We start from the raw sequence: 23,107 nt of genomic DNA, 5'->3' as shown, positions 1-23,107 counted from the left end.
CATGGAGCCCTCTCCCAAAGGAGTAGCTCTAAAACTGAACAGTTTAGTTCCCTCACATTACATCACATCGTACCAACGATGAATTTTTAACCCATGCCATGAGATGTTCTCATTTTCTAGGCAGAGAAACTGAGACTCTGCTTGTATTTATTCAAAACAGTGTCCTAAAAAGTAAACTGCCTTTGGCAGTTTATTTGCAGTATGCCTTGTTGCAAACTTAAAAAACAAAAATCATTAAAAATCATTTTAAAATCTTAATGATTAAAGTAATCACTTAGTTTCTCTGTTAATGCCTCTTTGGAAATCTAGTTCTAAACAAGGTTAATAAAAACCCCATTTCTGGTATGATTTCTCATTTGCTTTATTTACTACAAAAAAGCACTAATAACCCAAGCAACATCAATTAGAATGATCCTTAACCTGGAATTGATGGTGCTTATATCCTAAGATGATGTATTAGGCCAAAAATAATTGTGACTTTGAAAAGCCTGAAAATGAGTTATGACGTTAGTTAATAGAGAAGTTACAGCCTGTCTGCTTTGTGCCAAGTGCACTATAGTTACCTATGTATTTACTATTTTACCTCATTGAAGGTAGGCTATGAAAATACTTAATAAGGAAGTTATGATTTTTCTCCATTTGTACTGACTGCAGTATAGTTCTTTATATATGTAATATTCATTTCATTTAAAGTGGACTGTGGGATCAGTTAATAGAGAAGACACCACTTTTCTTCCCTTGTTTCGAGTATACTATGGTTATCTATGTATTTAATATTTTGCCTCATTCCAAAAGTGTTTGAAACATCTTTTAAAAATACAAAACCCAAAAATGGAGTGAGGAAATGAGAGCAAATGGAAGATAATGATTAGAAAAATAAGATGAAACCAATGTTAAAATAGTATAAAACTGTATGTTGCTAACATTCCATGCATTTGCTAGAAGTAGGGAGCCACTTTGGCTCTGAGTGACCTAGTACCCATTCTAAAGAGAGAAACATGAATGAATTATATTGAAAATATGTGTAGAAAAAAAACAAACCAGGTTGCTCAGGAAAATCTACCTTTCCAAGGGCAAAGATTTGAGTGGTTTCTCCTGGGAGCCGCCACTGAGAAACCTCTTCATGATGTGGCAGACAGCATCGTTGGTAGTCTCTTGCTGTACAAAATCAGGCTCATAGGTCTCTTTCTTACACTGCTAAATGGAATATAAATGGATAGAAAAGCACCTGGAAGTGATTCCCCAGGAGGCCAGTTCTGACACTCTGTAGTTCGGATCAAAGATGATATTTAACATATGTAGATGGATGGGTTAATTTCAGGTCCTCCAAGCAGGCAGCATGCCACAATGACTACTTCTGTCTGCCACGCTTTGTACGGTCATAGTAACAGTGGGTGCCGCCATGTGAGGTGCCTTGTGTTCCAGGTCACTGTGTAGCTACCTGGTGTGCGTGCCTTAACAAGGGACATGTCCCTCATGGGACGTGAGGTCTGTACAGCTCATCTCAGGAGAATCTCATCATGGTTAACTCAGAAGAAAGTTTGCTCCTTCATCTTCTTGCTTCCCATGTGCTAAGCATCAGCCTTCAAATTCAAACTTTGATGAGCATGAAATTTATTCTTTTTCTCCTTGCAGCATTATCAATGGGGTTTCTTTCTGACAGTAGTCCAGGTTAGACTGGATAGGGTGACAGTAAAAGGTCCCAGTAGCCCAGAGTGAGGGGGCCACCTCCCCACCCCAGTATTTCCCCTGTCCACCTCTACTCCAAAGGGCAAAGGGAGGGAGGGGTGGCTAGAGCAGTATTCTTCCTCTGTTTTGGGTTTTGGTTTCATTTTGCTTTTTTTTTTTTTTTACTGACTGTGAAGTTAAATAATGGTCATTTCAGACAACTGGTAAAATTCAAAAAAGTATATAAAGAGTAAAACCCAAATTCTACCGTTCAGAGACAACCATTTTATTTTCAAGTCACGCTTATTGAAGTGTAATTTCCTTACAGTAAAATTCACCCTTTGTAACATGCAGTTTTATGGTTTTTTAGATTTTTGGCATGTCATTGTATAACCACCACCGCATAGAACACTTCCACTAACCCCAAAAAAGAGGCAACCACTTTTAAATGTTTGCTACACTTCATTGTCTTCAGTTTATTTTTTTTTATGTTTGAGGCCATTTACCCCTGGCTAACCTTGTGTCTTGTTCCTGAAGTCCCACTTTGACATGCCGGGCCAAACTTTAATGGCTCCCACTTGCCTGAGGAATTCCCAATGGGACAAAGAGCTTGAGGCTGAACCAGTGACCTAGGGCAGCTAATTCAGCAGTGCTTAGAGATCATTATAGCCTTCCAGTGGCAGGCGGCACACTGTGGGAGGAAGACTTAGCCAGGGGAAATACTCCAGGGCAGATTCAGCCTTCAAGGATACAAGGTGTGGCCTGTGCTTCATGTTTCATGTAAACAGAGAAATTACATGAGTGGTTCAACTTGTTGAGTAACAAAGCTGTGCAAGAAGAAAATGGAATTGGAAATGAAAAGTCAGTAAATGAAAATATGACCAGCTTCGACTTTAAGAAACTATTTCTGAGATTTTATTGTACAGAATTTCAAAACTATCCCTGATTGCAGACTTGGAATCTTGCCATTCATTGTCCAGAAACAAAGTTACTGCTCATCAAGCTGAAAGAAAAAGTTTATTTCTTTAGGGTACATAAATTGGTTCCATGAATTTTATCTTGTAAATCATAGTTTGTCTACTTATTAAGATGAAACAGTAAGTTTTCATTTATATTGAAGTTTAAAAAAACTCCAAAAAATGGACCTTTTAATAATTGTAGAAAACATTAATTTCAGCTTTGGGAATCAAAGTTACAGCTTAAAGTTTTCATTTTGATTTTTGTACATTGTCTTGAAATTTGATGACCCCGTTCAGAAACAGTAGGTCCCTTCACCTTGTCTACCCTTTAACTGGCTACTACTGATGTTAGGAAGTTACCCTAGGCTGAGAAAAATCCTGTCCATATCAACTGAGTGAGGGGGAAAATGGGTGGCAATATTGAAATTAAATAACTTCACACTCTTCCCAAGATTATCTCTCCTTTCAAGTTAGTTTAAAGCCCTGATAAAATAGAATTCTTTATGGTTTTGAAAAGGTCATACAATCTTGACAAATAGTCTTCTTATCGCCACTTAAGAAAAGAACTGTTATTTTTTAATGAAAAGATTTGATTCCCCACTGCCATTCAGATATTTTTTTACACTTTATGGGGTCATCTGCTAGTGCCCATCAGGCTTCCATTGATACTATTAAAAATTCTAAAAATGTTTTAGGCTGACAGTAGCAGAAAAGGCTTTTTCATGGTTCAGGTCTTTTCTTCAGCAAATATTTTTAAATACATTGCAAAGTAAACCTCCTCAAATGATACATTCTTTAAAAATGAAGAGTCTTTGAAAAGATTGAATGTTTGTGCCTTGGCAGTTTATTGCTTATTTAATGTACCACTTCAGGAAGATGCTTGATAAAGTTCTGTCCCTTTGACCTCCAGAGCTCTCACCAGCAAAACCTGAGTTTTTAAAATAATAGTTTTATTAAGATATATTTCACATACCATAAAATGCATACTTTAAAGTGTACAATTCAGTATTTTTAGTGTATTCACAGAGTTTGTTCAACCCTTACCATTGTTCCATTTTAGGGCGTTTTTATCACCCTGTGAAGAAGCCTTCTACATATTAGCACCCCTTTTGCATTCTCCCCTCCCCATGGCCGCTGAGAACTATGCATCTACTTTCTGTCTCTGTGGATTTGCCCATTGGACATTTCCTATGTACAGTATCAGGCAATATATGGCCTCTTGTGAGTTGGCTTCTTTCACTGAGCATGATGTTTTCAAGATTTACCCATGCTGTAAGCATGTGTCAGTACGTAATCCTTTTTTGTTTCCAAATAATTATTCCACTGCATGGATATATACTACATTTTTTTTATTCATTCACCAGCTAATAGACATTAGGGTTCTTTCTACTTTTTGACTATTGTAAATAATACTTACTAAGCCTCAAGTGTTGAAAGGGGTTTGCTTTAGGCATTCTTGTTTGGGGGTCAGGGAGTGATAGAAGTTTTCCTGAGCCTCTCCACCCATCCTTCTGCTCCCTCACAAGAACTTGCCTTCTTTCCTTTCCCCTCTGCTTTCTGTTATGGTAAATCTCTGCAATACTGCTGAGCTAGTTGTCTGTGTTGAGTTACTTGAGCGCTGTTTGGGAATCCAGTAATATCCAGAATGTAGCTCAATCAATTTCCATTCCTAAGTGTTGTCTTTGGTCACTAGTGCCTCTCTTAATGGTCAAACAAATAAAAGTTCTCTGATTTCGTTTCTAATTCAGACCAAATGAGGAATAAACTATTTGATATTTGAATGTAATTATCAGAAACTCTCTGGGGGATCTGTGCAGCGAATATTTATTAAATGGCTGCTCTTATGAGCAAATTTAGTAACACTGAATTTTTAAGATGTAACTCCTATTGTAAACACAGTAAAGAGTACCACATCTGAAAGATATATAAATGAGTCTGTGGCTGACCTACAGCTCTACAGAAGTCATTTATCTTGAGCAGTTTACTTAAGCACAGTTCTTCCAGAAGGCATTTTAATTACTGCTTCTCATTGCCATTCCAGTCACAAGCCAGTTTCATCTGGGACATACAAATCCAAGTGGCAACTATCTCTGCTGATTTGAATTAAACTTGTATAAACTAGGTCTTCTGCAGGGCATATGAGCCCAAGGTAATTCAACCAAAATTCCATTAAGCTAATCTATTTTAACCTAAGAATGTTACCATGTAGAATGTGGATTTTAAGCCAGGTAGTTTTCATAAGTAATAGTTTTTTATGGACCTAGAACATTATGCAACAAAATGTTTTAATCACAGTAAATAAATATTTCAAATGAATTACCTTTTTCTTAGACTGAATGTTTAAAAATGTTAAGTGGGGGGCGCCTGGGTGGCTCAGTGGGTTAAAGCCTCTGCCTTCGGCTCGGGTCGTGATCTCAGGGTCCTGGGATCGAGCCCCGCATCGGGTTCTCTGCTCAGCAGGGGGCCTGCTTCCCTCTCTCTCTCTCTATGCCTGCCTCTCTGCCTACTTGTGATCTCTGCCTGTCGAATAAATAAAAAAATAAAATCTTTAAAAAAAATAAAAATTAAAAAAAAATAAAAATGTTAAGTGGGTGATAAGGTTAGAAGGAACCACAAAAAGAAATCAAGTTTATAGTTTGCATCAAAGTTCCACATTATCTTAAGACTATTTTAATGTATCTGGTTAAATATAGAGGCAGCCCAACTATATTAATTTTCTAATTAATGAAGAGGAAAATACTTCTTAAAATTCAGAGGCCCATGCTTCTAAAATATATGTATCGTGCCATTATTTAATTCTTTTAAAGCACCATTTTAATTAAAATAATATTATTTCATTTTCTGTAATTTTTCATAGTTCACATTCCATAATTACTATTCTCAAAATACATAACAGTGATAAATTATTCAGTCAATACAGGAGTTATATTACCAGCCCCTACTCTTAGTCATTAGGCTTTTTAAACTATGTATATATATTGATAAATCATAAAGTAATTTAAATAAGCCACAGAATATATTTCAAGATGCTTCCTGAAAAAACGTTTACCTTTATTGCTTCATAGGAATTAATAATTACTTTAATCATGTATCTTATATCTACTGTCATTCTGGGTTTTATCTGTATTTTTCAAATCTTTATCTTAAGAAATGTTAGAAGTACTGAGAAGCACGAGAATAATATAACAAAAGCTCAAGTACTCACATCCCAGAACTGAAAATTGTTGACAGTTCGTCATATTTGCTTTTTATTTAAAATTTGTTTACAATTCAAGCCTTCTTTGCCCCCTTTCTGTCTTCTCAATAGCTAACCACAAGTACGTAGTCTTCCAGTTTACTTTGTGTGCTTTTATATCATTATACATCCTTGGCCAATACTTTGTGTTTCTTTTTTAGCCTACACCATATAGTATAGTGTTTATCATTGTGCACTAAGTATTTTTCTACTCAGTATTTCTAATCTTTCCATGTTGATGTGTGTAGGTCTAGTTTATGTTTTTAACTGCTGTTATATAGATATTTCATACAATGATCAACTGTTTGGCCATTTCCTTATTGAAGAACATTTTCCTTCCACTTTTCAGTACTGTAAATAATGTAACACTGAACATTTTTGAACCTATCTCTTGGTTTACACCTGTAAGATTATGGAAAATACATAATGACAACCAGACTATTTGGGTCATAATAAATGTACCTTACCAATTTTTCTAGATCTTCCTTAGTAGCTTTCTGAAGTTTCTCAACAGTTGTACCTTCTCAAGCACAATGTGTTAAAGTTCCAGGGCGTGTGTCTGTCTCTTCTCTTTGTCTTTGTTTCTCTCTCTCTCTCTCTCTCTCTCTTTTTTTTATTTATTTATTTTTTTTTTTTGCCAACATTTAAGATTAGGCAGGCTCTTTAAATTTTACCAATCTAATGTTATCTCATTTTACTCAGTATTTTCTTGATGACTAATGGGATTGAGTATTTTCTTGTCTTTATGATCCATTTGAGTTTCCTCTTCTATTCATATTCTTTGCCCACTTTTCTTTCTTTTTTTTTTTTAAAGATTTTATTTATTTGTTTGAGAGAGAGAGCAGGGAGAAGAACAGAGGGAAAGGGACAAGCAGATTCCACGCTGTGCCTGCAGCTCAGTGGGGGGCTCAATCCCACAACTCTGAGATCATGACCTGGGCCAAAATAAAGAGTTAGACGTTTAACCAACTGAGCTACCCAGGCTCCCCTCTTTGCCCGCCTTTTTTTTTTTTTTTTAAGATTTTATTTCTTTATTTAACAGACAGAGATCACAAGTAGGCAGAGAGGCAGGCAGAGCGAAAGGGGGAAGCAGGCTCCCTGCTGAGCAGAGAGCCTGACGCGGGGCTTGATCCCAGGACCCTGGGATCACAACCTGAGCCGAAGGCAGAGGCTTTGACCCACTCAGCCACCCAGGTGCCCCAAACAAAAAAAATTTTTTTAAGATTTTTTATTTGTTTGACAGAGATCACGAGTAGGCAAAGAGGTAGGCAGAGAGAGAGAGAAAGGGAAGCAAGCTCCCTGCTGAGCAGAGAGCCTGATGTGGGGCTCGATCCCAGGACCCTGGGATCATGACCTGAGCCGAAGGCAGAGGCTTTAACCCACTGAGCCACTCGGGTGCCCCTTGCCCGCTTTTTTAATGAGTAATTTGGCTTTTGGTCTTTGGTTCTGTCATTAGCTTTTTTGCACTGAAAAAACTCTGGGATGTATATGTTAAAATAGTACAGGTCTTAGTATATCATAGCACTAAAAGTACACTATTAATTTATATTAAATTAATATTAATCCACTTTTAGAATACAAGTCCTTTAGTATCAATACAAGTACATAGGAGATACAACCTCGATATGATATATAATAATAGATACCTAATTATCTACATCTGCAGTTGAGGGAAGGTAAGAGCCCAACCAGATGATACTAACATTACTTTCCATTTCTAGATATCCTTTCATGATTTTGCATTTACTTATATATTTTTTGAAAATATTTATGATGTCTTCTCTAAACTCACTCAGGAAATATGTATACCTTTACTTTATTACAGAAATACAAAGATGTAAAAGTCTGGAAATTTCCAGTCTAGTAGAAGGGACCATTTTATATAACTAACAATATGACAAATGTGCTTAGTAACAATGTTAAGTATATGTTTATATTTTTTTATTTTTAATTTTGTGAAGAGCTCCGTGTTGACCAGATTACATTGTCCTAGCTCTATCCCAGGAGGCTTTACCTGGGTGTCTTTCATTCTCATACCCTTAGGTTAAAATACTTTATAGTATAAGGAAGAGAACAATAGCCATTGAGTACCTATTCCATAACAGACACCTGTACTAATAGATGTTTTATACCCTTTATCTTCTTTACTGTTCAACAGTGTTTCCTTTTTGGTGTTTTGTGTTTTAGTTTGCTTTCGTTTAATTATTACTATACACGTGAATTTATTATTAAGATGGTATTGTCCTCTTAAAATAGTGTTATTTTATTGGTTTTTCCACTGGGGTGTCAATAAATGGTTTAAGAAGACTTAAGGGGCACCTGGGTGTTTCAGTCATTAAGCATCTCCCTTCAGCTCAGGTCATGATCCCAGTGTCCTGGGATCGAGTCCCACATCAGGCTCCCTGCTCAGCGGAGAGCCTGCTTCTCCCACTCCTACTCTCCCTGCTTGTGTTCCCTCTCTCTGTGTCGGATAAATAAATAAAATCTTAAAAAACAAAAAAAAAAAAAGGAAGAAAGAAGACTAAGAATCCCTCTCACATCTACTCTGCCACTCCAAATAGACACAGCCTATATACAAAATGGTGTGCAGCATACAAAAGACAATTATAAAACCTCTAGCCACCAGCCCCATCTCTACTACTACTGTTTTGTCTCTCCCGTATGGAAACTGCTGTGGTTACCATTTATATTCTTGGTTGATCACAGACATATTAAAAGAAGTCATGTAGATCTTAATTTAAAGATTCTAGAAAACAATCTTGAAAAACATATTCCCATCAATGTACTTTCTAAGTTTCATTATTTTAGGGAAAAAGTTTACCACTTCTTCATCTAATCATTTTAATCTCCGTGATGAAATAAAAGGAGGTTAGTATTAAGTTCACATTCTCATTACCATCTGGCAGTTTAAGGACCATGGAGTAGAAAGACTGATGAAAGTAATGAGATGTTTCTTTAACCCTTTCAAGAACTACTATATCTAGATCTAAACCAGTGTAGGAAAAGGAGATAGAAAATGTGATTAGCTGCCTAAAAGTGAGTGCCATCCATTTTAGTGCATTTCAGCAGTTAATCAGCTTGTCCTAAAACTGCACATGGCATGTCTGCCAGGGTGGGGAGGGGAGGCAGCCGACAAGTTTGCCAGACTTTGTAGTGACTGTATAGTTATTATGGTTTTCCTCCTGGAGGCTTCACAATCTATTTAATAACAAATCAGTCTAATCTATTTGTTGCATGGATTTGTCTATTCTCCTGTCATGTTACTCCACTATTAAATAGGGGGGAAAACACTAAAACTGAAGAGGAAAAAAGCCTGTAGGCTACAGATTTTCACAGCCAAAAAATTTTATATTAAATAATTATACATTTTATCCACTGTCACATAGTTTAGATGTAACGTTTGGTTTGCATTAATAGACTCTTATAATCCAAGGAGGAATGTCTTTAGGGTATATATGTGTGTTTCTTTTAGCTTTTTTTTTTTTAATTGGAAAAGAACAAGTAACAGCCAGTTATTCTAGGATCCTGTGATGTGTCGTTTCTGCTTCAGAGCAAGTCAATTAAAGGTTGATCTACCCCCACCTTTAGTTACAATATCAGTAATGGAGCTATTTGAGTCACAGAGAAAATTCAAGTGAAATTATCAACCATGATACAAGAACCTAGGTGCTTAGGAAGGACAGAGAACAGATCTTTATCTATTTTCTCAGTGGCATTAGTAAAATACTTCCCAGTAAAAACTTATTTGAAAATAGTGAGTAAAACAGTATTGTATTTCTGTGAACATAAATACAAAGGTAGAGGTTATATTATTGACAGAAGTAGTACATAAGTCTAGAAGTTAAAACCTGGGTGAACTTTGCAACCACTAATGAAATAATTAATATATCTAGATCAGTAATTATCGACAGCATCTGAACCCATCGATCTGTCTTATGTTAATATTGCGAAATGGGAGACAGTCAGAAATTTTAGTATCCTGATGTAACCCAGTGGGAGGACATGACGTCACTTGAGACGTATTGCCCCCAAATTGCTAGTCATCTAAATATAAATACCTAGTCATAGGAAATACGAAGCCAAGGGAACATGTTAAAGGACAGTGTGCTGATGCCGTCAGTCAGATCCAGCCTATTGGGCAAATGAAATAATTTCAAACGGGAAAAAAAATTAAGAGAGGGAGAATGAAACTAGGCATTAGGAGAGATGTTTAGAGACCTAGCAACCGAATATAACTAGTGGAACTTGATTTGGTTAGTTTCAAACAAACTATTTTTAAAAATCAAAACAGGGAATTTGAATACTGACTAGTATTGGGGGTTCCCTGGGGTTCCTGGGGTGGCTCAGTTATTAAGCTTTTGCCTTCAGCTCAGGTCATGATCCCATGGTCCTGGGATCCAGCTCCACATCAGGCTCCCTGCTCAGCGGAAAGCCTTCTTTTTCCTCTCACACTCTCCCTGCTTGTATTACCTCTCACTGTCTCTGTCAAATAAATAAAATCTTTAAAAAAAAATTTAAAAGAATTTTACTTTTCGGGGAGCCTGGGTGGCCCCATCAGTTAAGTGTCTGTCTTTCGCTCAGGTCAAGATCCCAGGGTCCTTGGATCAACCCCCTCGTCGGGCTCCCCGCACAGCAGGAAGCCTGCTTCTCCCTTTTCCACTCTCCCTGCTTGTATTCTCTCTCTCACTGTCTGTCTGTCTCTCTCTCTCTGTCAAATAAATAAATAAAATCTTAAAAAAAAATTTTACTTTTAGGGGAGCCTGGGTGGCCTACTGGTTAAGTGTCTGCCTTCAGCTCAGGTCGTGATCCCTAGGTCTTGGGATTGAGCCCCACGTCGGGCACCCGGCACACTGGGAAGCCTGCTTCTCTCTCTCTCTCTCAAATAAATAGATAAATAAAATCTTTTTTAAAAAAGCATTTTACTTTTAATATTTTAGGTGTGATAATAATGTGAATATGGTCTTTTTAAAATATCTATTTAGGGGTACATCTCAAGTATTTATTAGTGAAGTAATACGATGTCTGAGACTTGCTTCAAAATAGTAATTCAGAGAAAATAGTAGGTGAGGGTAGAGATGAAGTGAATGTGACATGTTCCTTTTTTTGTTGAAGCTGGGTAATGAATACATAAGGGATTTATTATACTGTTTTCTTTTTTATAATATACGTGTGTGTTTTAAATATTGTATAACAAAGTTTTTAAATGCTAAGTGATTCAGCTCTTTATTTTCTGACTGAAATTATGGATAAAATTTATTTGTTTCACTTTTATAAAATTAGGATGATTCTATTTCTTAAAATCTGCTTGGTAGATGTTCTCTTTAATAGTTTAAAGACTATTTAAATTGCGTTAGACTGTGAATCTGTAAGGAGTGCTCCACACAGTTCATGCTGCCTTTTCCATCAATAATGTTGGCTTGTTATGGCAATGAATGGGAGGGGGAAGTAAAAGGGATAAAGAAAGATAAAGCTGATCAACTCTTTCTTTCTGTCATGTTGTAAACCATTGTTGTTCTTTTCATTCGTATCTCTCAAAAGAAAACTGCTGGCCATTAAAGCTAGGAATTTAACACAGTCTTGCCCAAATACTTTTCCATGTCTGTTTGCGGTGGAATGTACCTGTTAAACTACCGAACAGTGCTTATGGATCACGCATTCTGTATCCAGAATGATGTTTTAAAGAGAATTTACCCTGACCGTCCATCATCATGATTGTTATTCCTTTTCGTTTGTTCTAATAGGCTTTTTTCTTTTTCTTTTCTTTTTTTTGTTTTTGTTTTTTAAAGACTTTATTTATTTATTTGACAGACAGTGATCACAAGCAGACAGAGAGAGAGAGAAAGTGAAGCAGGCTCCCCGCTGAGCGGAGAGCCCGATGCGGGACTCGATTCCAGGACCCCGAGATCATGACCCGAGCCGAAGGCAGTGGTTAACCCACTGAGCCACCCAGGCTCCCAGGCTTTTTTCTTTTTTATTCCTCCGTTTGGTAGAGTGAAATCCTTCACGCTTGACTGTAGGGGATAAACAGAGAAGGGAAGCAAACAAGGTTAGGATAAGAGATGTGTGACAAATTAGGGATCCACAAGAGCTTTCAGAAGATGTTAAAGCATTCTAGAACCACTTTCCTAAGTTCCATAGGTCTTACTACATAGACATGTAACATATGCTATGCCAAATGTTGACTGTATCCTTGTGTCCATTTTTTTTTCCAGAACAGTTACTGGTGATCCTGGCTCTGTACTCTCTCTCACGTGTGAATTCATTCCTCCTTTAGCACTATAACAGCTATTTATGGTGCTTGTCCGTGAATTAAGAACTGAAAATGCTGTAACAGTGAGAAACATCATTTTTTTTTCAAAAAGCAAAGCAGAAACTTAAGAAATATGTTCTTTCTTTTCACACTTAAAATGAAAATAAACATTTTTTCAGAAATTAAAGAAACTTTACTGTTCCTAAAAATTAAAAAATAAATGTTTACATTGGGTAGTCACTGGAAAGAAAGTGAATAGCATTCTTTAAACAGGCCAAATTTGAAAGTGTCTTTATGTAGAGAGTATAAAGAATTGTATGTAAATAAATCATTTGCTTTTCAATGTCCAAATAGGATAAATAATCAAGGGGAGTATATGTTCAATAAAAAATTGGGGCTTATGATAATTTAAAAGTGCTTTTAAGTAAATTTTTAGATAGGCCTTTCAAAACAATTCAAATCCTAAAGTAAAATAATGAAATTGTATGCATCATAAACAAAGCTATTTATAATGACAAGTTTTAAGGGGTTTGGATGCTGGCCAGCATGTCTTACTATAGATCTACAGTTTAGTCCATGGTCACTCTGCTCAATCTCATGTAGAGCAAGTAGAAAAACAGGACCCTTTCCCTGCTCCTTACCAGTGCCAGCTCTTTTAATATATATATATGTAAGATTTAAGGGCGCCTTGGTGGCTCAGTCAAATGTCTGCCTTGTGCCCAGGTCATGATCCCAGGGTCCTGGGATCCAGCCCCGCATTGGGCACCCTGTTCAGCAGGGAGCCTGCTTCTCCCTCTCCTTCTGCCTCTCCCCGCAGCTTGTGTTCTCATTTACTCTGTTCTCTCTCTCTTTCTCAAATAAATAAATAAATAAATATCTAAAAATATATTTAAGATTTAAACTGTTTTACACATTTCTAAGAGTGTATTTGTGTGTGCTTTTCTTTTTTTATTTTAAATCTTTAAAAATATTTTCTCTTTCCCTTTTTTTTTTTTTTTAACCTCCAAAGGGTTTTTGGAAGAACGGAAGTGAGGGAGACAATAGCAGTTATTAGACCAAGGATGCAAACAATTTGCAGTAGCCTATCTATTCCAAGGCTGACCCTTGGCCTAAGTAGCACCCTAAGTTATGGCAAAATACTTAGGAAAGAGAGCCTAGTGTTGTATTTAACCATTTTACTATTTTCATCTCACTTGCTTTCACTCTTTCAAATGTCAACTGAAATGTTAGAAAACCCTTCTATTCTGATTTCTACCTTTACTGGTTGGAACACCTGTTCTGGGCTGGGCTTAAACAGAAATCATGCTTCCTGTATAATTTATGGGGATACCAGAGGGAACTGTTTGTTTCATTTTTGTCTACTACATCCTTTTTTGATCTTCCCCTTCCCATATGGTCTTCTGGATCTTTTATTCATAGATTCAAAGCACTAACACAAAATGCTTTTGTCAAAGAATATTTAACATCTTCTAAAATGCATTTACCTCCAGTCCCTATGAAAGTTACTTGACTTGTAAAAGGACTGGTATTTCCTGTTCCTTCAATGTTTTGGCTTTGCATTAAATACATAATTTTCTCTTTAGGAGACTGGTTGGAATATTATTTATTTGTATCTTACCTTTTCCTGGAATTCATTTTACACAGCCATTATAAGAGCCCCAAAATATGATAGAGTAGCATGGGGAAAAGTGGAATGAAGAATTAAGAAAACAAGGGTGAGAATGAATAGAGCCAATAATGAGACCACTGTTCCGACAGTGGCTGGTTATATATTCTACTTTAAACTTGCTAGCAGCCAATGAAAACCAAGACTTTGCTGTCCCTATTACTCAGTGATATTTTAAAGACTAAAATTATAAAGCACATTCGGAGAGTATGGCCTTTTTTTTTTCAGGTAAAATGTCACGGAGGGAATGTATGGGTCAGACTGTAAGCCTTAGATCTTTGCCACATTCCATGAGCTATCAGTCCTACACATCTATGACCTTCTTATTTGCACCTTCTGTTGGTCATACAGGTGATTGGGCATTGATTGTGGATGGGTCAGCCCAAATCCATCCGCACTCAAGAAAATGACTCAGGGCTCGTGTCCTGGTGCTGATGGATCAGAAGCAACTGCATCCTACATGAAGGACATCATTTTTCAATCGAGTGCCCTTTCTTTTCTCTAACCTCAGTATCACCCTCAGATCATATAAACAATTGTGAAGAGAGATCCTTTGGCCTGTCTTCACTTGTTATGCCTTGCTTAGTCCAAATTATAGATATATACCATTTCAGGGGCATTTTAGAGCCATAACACACAAAAAACAGTAATAAACACCATTACAGGCATGTTGTCTGGTTTCCCTTTTCCTGACTCCTGAGCAAGTGGTCCTCTCTTAGGAAGCAGGAATCAGTTTCCATCCGAAAGAGAATTGTCCAGGGTCTGATACCAAGATAAAAATATAGAAAGGAACTTCGGTCCTAGAAAAAAATCATAAATTTAAAGGAAGAGTTTTTGTTTTTCTTGAGATTGACTGTGAATAGACAATAAATAAATTCAGAAGAAACTCGTAAAAAGTAGTTAGATACCAAAAAGGATTGCTTTCTGAGTATTATTGCAAAGATATCCTTACTGTCTATAGGCTAGTGATTTCTCAAACTAGGGTCCTCAGAGCCCTGTTAGGACAATAATGTAGTAGATGGAGATAGCTGTTTTCCTTCTGGCTTTCCACCTCTGCTTCAGCCAGGGAAAGCAGTTCACTTTCATTATCTGTTCTACATATTGGCCTTTCTACCTTTGACTTACTGAAATAGCCTAATGGAAGAATGAAGAGCTATCCACATCTGTCTTGGGCAGAACAATCATAATATATTGTTTAATTTTGTCTAACTGCTCTAGTTGTTCTGGTGGTAGGATAGAGAGTCTCTTTAATGTAGAGGATCTATTTCCTTTGTTTGTTTGTTTGTTTAGTGAGGGAGAGAGAGACTCTTAAGCAGGCTTCATGCCCAACCCAAAGATCATGACCTGAACTGAAATCAGGTGTCAGACACTTAACCTACTGAGCCCCCCAGGCACCCCTATGTCCTAGTTAATTATTATCTAACTAAAAAACATGAGGTACTTATTTCCCAAACGTAGGAAAAATGAAACTAGTTATAAGTATCGATTACCTGTTGGTAGGTGCTGTAAGTTCTTGGAACATCAGACACTGACTTATAGCATTAAGTTCTTGGTTCCATCTCAGTCTTCTAGACCCCACTTTTCACCCTGCTAATTTAAGTATAAAATAAACTCAAGGCCATTCTTGTTGAGGGGGTGAGAGAAATTTGACCCACTTGCATGGTGAATGTTTTTAAAACCTTGGGACTACCAGGTGCATGGGTGGCTCTGTCAATTAAGCATCTGCCTTCAGCTCAGGTCATGATCCCAGGGCCTGTGTCAGGCTTCTTGCTCAGCAGGGAGTCCGCCTCTCCCTCTGTCCCTTCCCCTGCTCGGCTCTCTCTCTCTCTCTTGCTCACTCTCAAATAAATAAATAAAATCTTAAAAAAAGAGAGAGAGAGACTTGGAAAAGACTTGGGGCTTCCACAGACATTATATTCAAGAAGTAACATTCTCAGGAATTAAAGAGCGCTCAAGACAGCTGAAGCACAGAATGAGCTCTATCTACCTAGCCAAGAACTCACAAGACACCAGTAGAATATTTTGTAAATGCATTAAGAGAAACAGTGCAAAGTTTTAACTGTGCTGATTAAAAGGGATGCCAAAGCAATACTAAGTAGAAATAAAAAAGATTTAAAGTATGTTATGATATTTAGGGTGCCTAGATGGCTTAGTCAGGTTAAATGGCCAACTCTTGATTTTGGCTCAGGTCATGCTCAGGATTCTAAGATGAGCCCTGTGATGGGCTTTGCATTCAGCAGGGAGTTTGCCTGAGATGGTCTCTCTCCCTCCACCCCACCCCCGTCCCGCCCCCACCACTCACACACTCTCATGTGTGCACATGCACACTCCCTTGCTCTCTCTCTCAAATAAATATTTATTTAAAAGAATGCTATAATATTATCTCCATATCATAATTGAAGATTTAATTAAAATTAATGAAAACATAGAAATTTGTGTTCAACAGAATGGTTACTCATTTAAGGGAGTTTGTTTTAAATTTATCTTGTAACACTCCCAAGTAGAGACTGAAACTTAACAATCATTAGTAGTTATTTTTCCAGATTCCTGGGGTAGAAAATCCTGGGTGCATAATAGGAAATATGGAATGACCTGGGAACTCTGGAGCCCAGAGTCCATATCTAAGAAGATTATGATGCATTTCATTAAAAAGCAATTTGTAATGCCTAGAGGGATAACAAGGTGCTAAGTAATTGCAATGTGAATTCATTGCCAAATAATAAAAACCCAAACAAACCATTTTTCTTTTTAACTGAAAAATGGACCTTGGAATCAGTTAACAAGTAGACTTATAAATATTAGAGCAGTGGATTATAAAGGAAATTATAGCAAACTAATATAGAGAGTCATTGGAAGTTTTCACAATGAATTTAGAATCCGAAAGATCTACACACTTGCTAATGGAATAACTCCAATTAATAGAATAATAAAGCCCACCCAATAACAAGTGGAAAAGTTGAAAGGTAATTTTTAAAATAAGCAAATCACAAACTGGAAAGAAGACAGTAATGAGTTAGTAGAAAAAGACAAATGCAATTTGGAATTTATTTTAGCTACTAGGATTTTATCTGTAAACATGTGGTAGTTCTTGAAGAGTTAAGATGTGCAGAAGAAATACAGAACTTTTGTATGGAGCTTAGAACTTCCAGTCAGAACTCAAAAGAGTAAAACTAATAGTAAAAATAGTTAATGAACATATGATTAATGAGTGTTCATCTGTTAATTACCTCTGTTCAGTAAAGGAAGATCAGCTAAGAATTGTTTTAAAAACATTGTGAAAGAATATGTTGTAATAGTGAAATAAATAGATCAGGTAATGCTCCTAAATTGGGATGGTTTAAACGACCACATGAAGACATTGTCATAACACAAAGGGGAGAGATTTTCGTTTTACTTGGATATGTTGAATATTATGTTGGTGGTCTCCTAGACTGGCTGATTGCCAGCCCATCACGATTTTTGAGCTGTGAGAATTGAAGCGAACTCTAGAATATGGCAATACATTTCATACTTCTTCGTTATGTCTCCCACTAGAGCCTTCACATTCAAATTTCTACCTGAGTGGTCCCAGTACTAACTTACTGCCTCTTGATAGGTGAGTTAGGAAAAGAGCTAGATCTTGTTTTTTGTTTTAAGACAAGTGTTTCGCACTTTGGGTTGTCACAGGTATGTGAGTGCTTCTTCCGTCAAACACTGCTGTGCTCATCAGAGTCCTCTCAAGGTTTCTGGCTTTAAGAACAGCCTCCCAGAAGTCTCTTGACACCTTGCTGGCTTTGGGCATGTGATCCAGTGGGGGGTGTCACACAAGTGCTGTAATGAGTATTTATAAGATAATTGTAAACACTGGAAGACATGGAGTTTGTATCTTTTCACTATTACAACCCAACATCCAATAATGTCTGGCACTCAGTAGATAATCAGCAAGTATTAATTGGATTCATGTTATATGTACAGTAAACATCTTTTCTATAAGATATAGAAAGAGCCAAATCAAGGAGCGAGGGGGATCTGACTCCTTCATAGAACAGAACAGTTTCTAAAATTTACATAAGAATTACCTTGAGGGGCGCCTGGGTGGCTCAGTGGTTTAGGCCTCTGCCTTCGACTCAGGTCATGATCTCAGAGTCCTGGGATCGAGCCCCGCATCGGGTCTCTGCTCAGCGGGGAGCCTGCTTCCTCCTCTCTCTCTCTGCCTGCCTCTCTGCCTACTTGTGATCTCTGTCTGTCAAATAAATAAATAAAATCTTTAAAAAAAAAAAAAGAATTACCTTGAAAAGATTAAAGAGTTAAGATTAAGATCAGCGATCAGTTATTTAGCATCCTATTCAATGCTAGTTGATAAACACAGAATTAAGACACAATCTTTATCCTCAAGAAGATGGTCATAGTTTGGTGACTGTGCTTAATATTTGAACTATTAATGAGGATTCTATTTATACACATATGTGTATGTATGCTTATAAAATTTCTTGATGCAGTGGTTTTCTTTTTTCTTCTTCTTCTTCTTCTATTCCCCTTCTCCCATTTTGCCCATCCCTCACTGCCCTCCTATCTGGCAACCATCAGTTTGTTCTTCAGACTTATGGGTCTGTTTCTGCTTTTTGTTTGTTTCTTGTTTTGGTTTTTGTTTTTTTTTTTAGATTCCTCATGTAAGTGAAATCATATAGTATTTGTCTTTCTCAGACTTATTTCACTTAGCATAATACCTTCTAGGTCCGTCCGTGTTGTCACAAATGTTAAGCTCACTCTCTTCTTTTTTTCTTATGGCTCAGTAATATTTCTTTGTATATATACACCACATTTTCTTTATCCATTCATCTCTCAGTGGGTACTTGGGCTGCTTTCATAATTTGACTATTGTAAATAATGCTGCAATAAATATAGGAGTACATATATGTTTCCAAATTAGTGTTTTCATTTTCTTTGGGTAAATATCCGGGAGTGGAATTACTGAGTCATGTGTTAGTTCTATTAATTTTTTGAGGAACCTCCATCCTATTTTCTACAATGACTATACCAATTTGCATTCCCACCAGCAGCACACGAGGGTTACTTCTCTACATCTTGACCAACACTTGTTATTTCTTGTCTTAATTCTAGCCATTCGGACAGGTGGAGGGTGGTATTTCATTGTGGTTTTATTTTGCATTTCCTTGATGACTAGTGATGTTGAACATCTTTTCACATGTCTGTTGGCCATCTGTATGTCTTCTTGGAAAAATGTCTTTTCCGGTTCTCTGCCCATTTTTAATCAGATTATTTGGGAGGTTTTTTGGTGTTGAGTTGTGTGTGTTCTCTCTATATTTGCATATTAACTCCTTAGCAGATAGATATCACTGGCAGATAGCTCCTTCCTTTCAGTAGGCTTTGTTGATGGTTCCCTTCACTGTTAATATGGAGATTTTTTTTTTTTAACTTAACAGTTTTTAAAAACTTAACAGTTAAGTTTTATAGTTTGTGTTCTAGTCTCAGGCTGTGGCCTGGTTTTCTTTTCAACAGAGAAATAACTCTTGGGTTCTGTTCCATTGAGTGTGTCTTATAGGAGAGTAATGGTAGTAGCCTGCACCTACTACTAATAAGAAGAACCCCATCTAGACCCAGGAGAAAGAGGGGAAGGACAAAGTAACATTACTATGTGGCATCATCAAACTCTCCACTGCCCCCTCCGCTCCTGCTTACCGATAGTGTCCACTAATACAGGCTAGCCCACATCAGACACAGTAGAAGGAAACTGGGGACAGACTACAAGTAGACCATTTTTCAAAATTATTCCTAAGTGATACAGTGAAAATAAACTTTTTATTAGAGTGTTCAATTTCATGGGTATATAACATGAATATTGTAACAGGGTACCTGTATATGCCATTCTAGAATTTGTATAATTCTGAAAGAATTTCCAGACTGTTTCTACACATTCTATCCCCAAAATAGCACTGGAAGCCTGAAGCAACATGGTATGTGTGGGAACTGCAAGTAATTAGAAGTGCCTAGACTATAGGCTTGTGTGGAAAAGGGGTGACAAGAAGGAACCAGGTGGCAGAGGGCTGCCTAGGGCGTACTGAGATGTTTAAATTGTATCCTCTGTGGATCTGTTACCCATCAGCATCACAAGAATGATGTTGGCCCCAGAGGTTTGAAAATTCACTGTAGCAACATCATGGAAGAGAGCCTGAAAGGGTGAGAAATCAGAGCCAGGAAAATAAGTTAGGAGAGTTGAAAGGATGATCCAGCCAAAAGACACTGAGAAGATGAAGGCCTGAATGTGATAGTAAGGATGAACTCAGAAGGTTTATGTTTTAAATGACTGCCAAGGGCCAGATACTGCCTTAGCGTATCTAAGTCCAGCTGTGAGTGAGGCTGACTTTGCTGCCTTCATGGAGCTTTCCACACGGGTGGGTGGAATGCAATAAAATGATTCCATGTTCTTCAGTTTGAGTGACTAGGTGGTCATGATTACGTGGGAGTTGGTTTGCCGGGGGGGGGTCGGTGAGGGAAAAGTTTAAATATGTTGAACACAAAGTGTGTTATATCCGGTATGCACTTGGAAGTTCAGCTTTAGAGTTAAAGAATGAGATTTGGTCTCTTTTCAGAGGGCCTGTTTGTATTTGTTTTCAATTGTATTACTTCATTTTATGGTAACATCAATCAGGGGTTTTGGTTGCAAATGGGAGCCTCTCTGACTTGTAAGTACCACAGGAACTTACTAAAAGCTTTTTGGTATCATCTTGGTGAAATCTATAGGAAGGCCAGAAAACCTGATTCTGAGGGAGGATGTCTAGGAACAGTGCCCACTGCCACTGCTGGGTCCACTGTAGATGCCCCGCGCTGTACCACTGCCACCCCCTCACATGGCTTCCTACAGACCCTCAATCGCTGGTCCCCCCTCCCCGCAGAGGAGTATGAGCAAGCACGTTCTCTGCCTTGTGGGACAATCCAAAATAAGCAGGGTTTTGAAGACACTGCACAGCCATACATGTCCAGCGAACATACTTTTGCCTCCATTTATGTCTGTGAAATGAAAAATCAAACATTTAATTTCTGAAGTGTGTAGAATTTTACAGTGGTTTACTACAGATTTTTATGTAACATTGTGATGAAGGCATGGTGTCTTCCTTAAAATTAATATTGTTCGCATTAATATATTAATTTGCTGGTGAACTTGCTTTTAATTGTTGTTCATTGTGTGACTAGCCAGTCCCAAACTTATGAATGGATTTCTTTCTAGAAGGTTGTTGATAATTAAGTCATTAGAAATTGTGAATGCATCTTTCCACTGAAACAAAGTTAGCGTGGATAATTCAGTTCTCGTATTTTAAAATGTGTTTTACATTCCAGCGGAAGCTCCTAGAACACAAGCTACTTGGCATCTTCAGATAAGAAGTGAAAGGCAGTGGGATGGAATCATTTGTGGGCACAGTGCCTATAGACACATTGTAGACAGTCAATAAAAGTTGGGGAAATGTTTCTAGGATTAGATGGTTGGAGAGAGGAAGGGAAGAAGGCAAGTATAAGCCTGCTTCTAATATGGAGCTGCCTCTAATTGTTCTAATAAAAGCAGGTTACATTCAGTGACTTATAACAGCATTTTAAAATTGCACATATTTATTATCTAATCCCCAAATCCCAGAGTAGTGAACAATTTAAGAATCATTTAAAATGAGTGTTTCAAAAGAAAATAGACTATTCTGAAAAACATGACCAGTTATAACACAGAATTTGTAAGATTAGTGTGAAGTAATTGGGCTGAATATACAGTCTTCAAAAAATACCATGGAACTTTTTGCTCATTTTTAATCCTAATACTAGTTTATTTTCCTAATGATTTTTATCTTTTACCTATTTTATTATATGACTTGAGTTTTATAAGATAGCATTCAGTTCAAACTAAACCCATTAACTTTTGTGTATTATAGTTTCTAGGGCTTCTTTTGAAAATAACTAAAATGAATGAAGTTCTTAACAGCCTTTCGGGTCCTTTTGATATGTGTATACATATAGAAGTACTTTGTGTGTAATGTAGATGTTCTTTTTAATGTGTATACAGTTTACATAGTATCACAAAAAGCAACATAATATGTCCTAAGTACCATGAATATCATATATAGTAATGCTATTTTATTTGTCTTATCCAAGGGGAATCTATGTCACTTAATAATTTGCCTTAATTGTCTAGTAGAAATACAGTTTTGCCCCAAATTGATATGGAAGGTTAAATAGTGTCTAAAACTTAACTTAGTTAGAAGCGTAGCTTTAAATTTTGTTTGAGATTTTTACTCTTTTATGTAATAAAATGTAAAAATTAAACGTTTATGTGCAAAATAGGTCCACAGTTAAATTTTATGACAAAGGAAGTAAATGTTCCATTTTTTTTTCCCTTTTCTTTAGCTCAACTGAGAAGTCATTTCCTTGGAGATCAACAGGTATGAGTTTTTATCATATAAAAAATCTTTATGTCTTAAATGCACAACAAGAACAGTTGCATAGCATGCTTTCTCAATTTACTGCCTCTTGGTGAAATAAGCCAAACAAAGCCTTTACCAGTGACAGTATTGAGCTACCTTGCTTTGAAGTAGTTCTTAGTTTACTTGATTTTTTTGAACATTATGAAATAGGTTTGTATATGTCAGCTATAAAGAAAGTTCAAGCATTGGACATCAACGTATCAATGTTATAATCACTGGACACTTTTAATATCAACATAAGTTACCTAAATATTTTCTTTTCTGTCATAAGAAAGTACAGCAGTGCCCTCACAGAAGTTACTGCATCATCTGGGAACATTGGCTAATCGTTTATATAAATCAGGGTCTCTCCTTTCAATAGTGTTTCCCACACTCAAGAGAAGAGTTGCCTTAAGCATTCATATTCTTTATGTATCCAGATATAAAATATATGGTAGCTTCTAATATAGTCCAGAAGCTTCTAATGTAATCTCCTTATCTTTTTACCCCAAGTTCATTTCATATAAAGGATGAATTGCATTAAGAAGGGTGTCTGCCACTTTCACAAATATTTGATGTCTTCATACTCGCTGTTCATTCATTGTTTGTCGAGCACCTGCACCAGGGACCCAGTACTGTACACATCGCTGGTCACACGGTGATGGGCACAACATGTGCACGTTGCTGTACTTCCTGTGGCACTTATAATGGGAAGGACCATGTCATCAATATATAAATGGTAGAATGGGCCTTGAAATATAAATACTTTGACAAATTTTAAACGAGTTTTGAACTTGATTAGAACTCAAAAATCACCAAACGCCTGGTATTTCAGTTTACCAGAGCCTGTTATCGGGATCTTGGTGTTACTCATAGTGCATACAAGAC

At 37.0% G+C, this 23,107-nt stretch overlaps 1 protein-coding gene across 10 annotated transcripts in view; it reads left to right on the top strand.

Moving 5' to 3' along the window:
* PKP4 (plakophilin 4) overlaps positions 1 to 23,107 on the top strand; it is a gene marked incomplete at its 3' end in the record, with an annotated part of 243,502 nt that overhangs the window by 139,320 nt on the left and 81,075 nt on the right. For all 10 annotated transcript variants that reach the window (XM_080797917.1, XM_080797913.1, XM_080797918.1 and 7 more), the window contains one exon: positions 22,164 to 22,198. In XM_080797917.1, coding sequence (XP_080654043.1) covers positions 22,164 to 22,198 — 35 coding nt within the window. The remainder of the gene's footprint in view (positions 1 to 22,163; positions 22,199 to 23,107) is intronic.

Source organism: Martes martes (assembly GCF_963455335.1).
Source record: "Martes martes genome assembly, chromosome: 3".
NCBI classification, from domain to species: Eukaryota; Metazoa; Chordata; class Mammalia; order Carnivora; family Mustelidae; genus Martes; species Martes martes.
The sequence above is the reverse complement of the archived record's forward strand: the minus strand, read 5'-3'. Positions and strand labels throughout refer to the sequence as shown.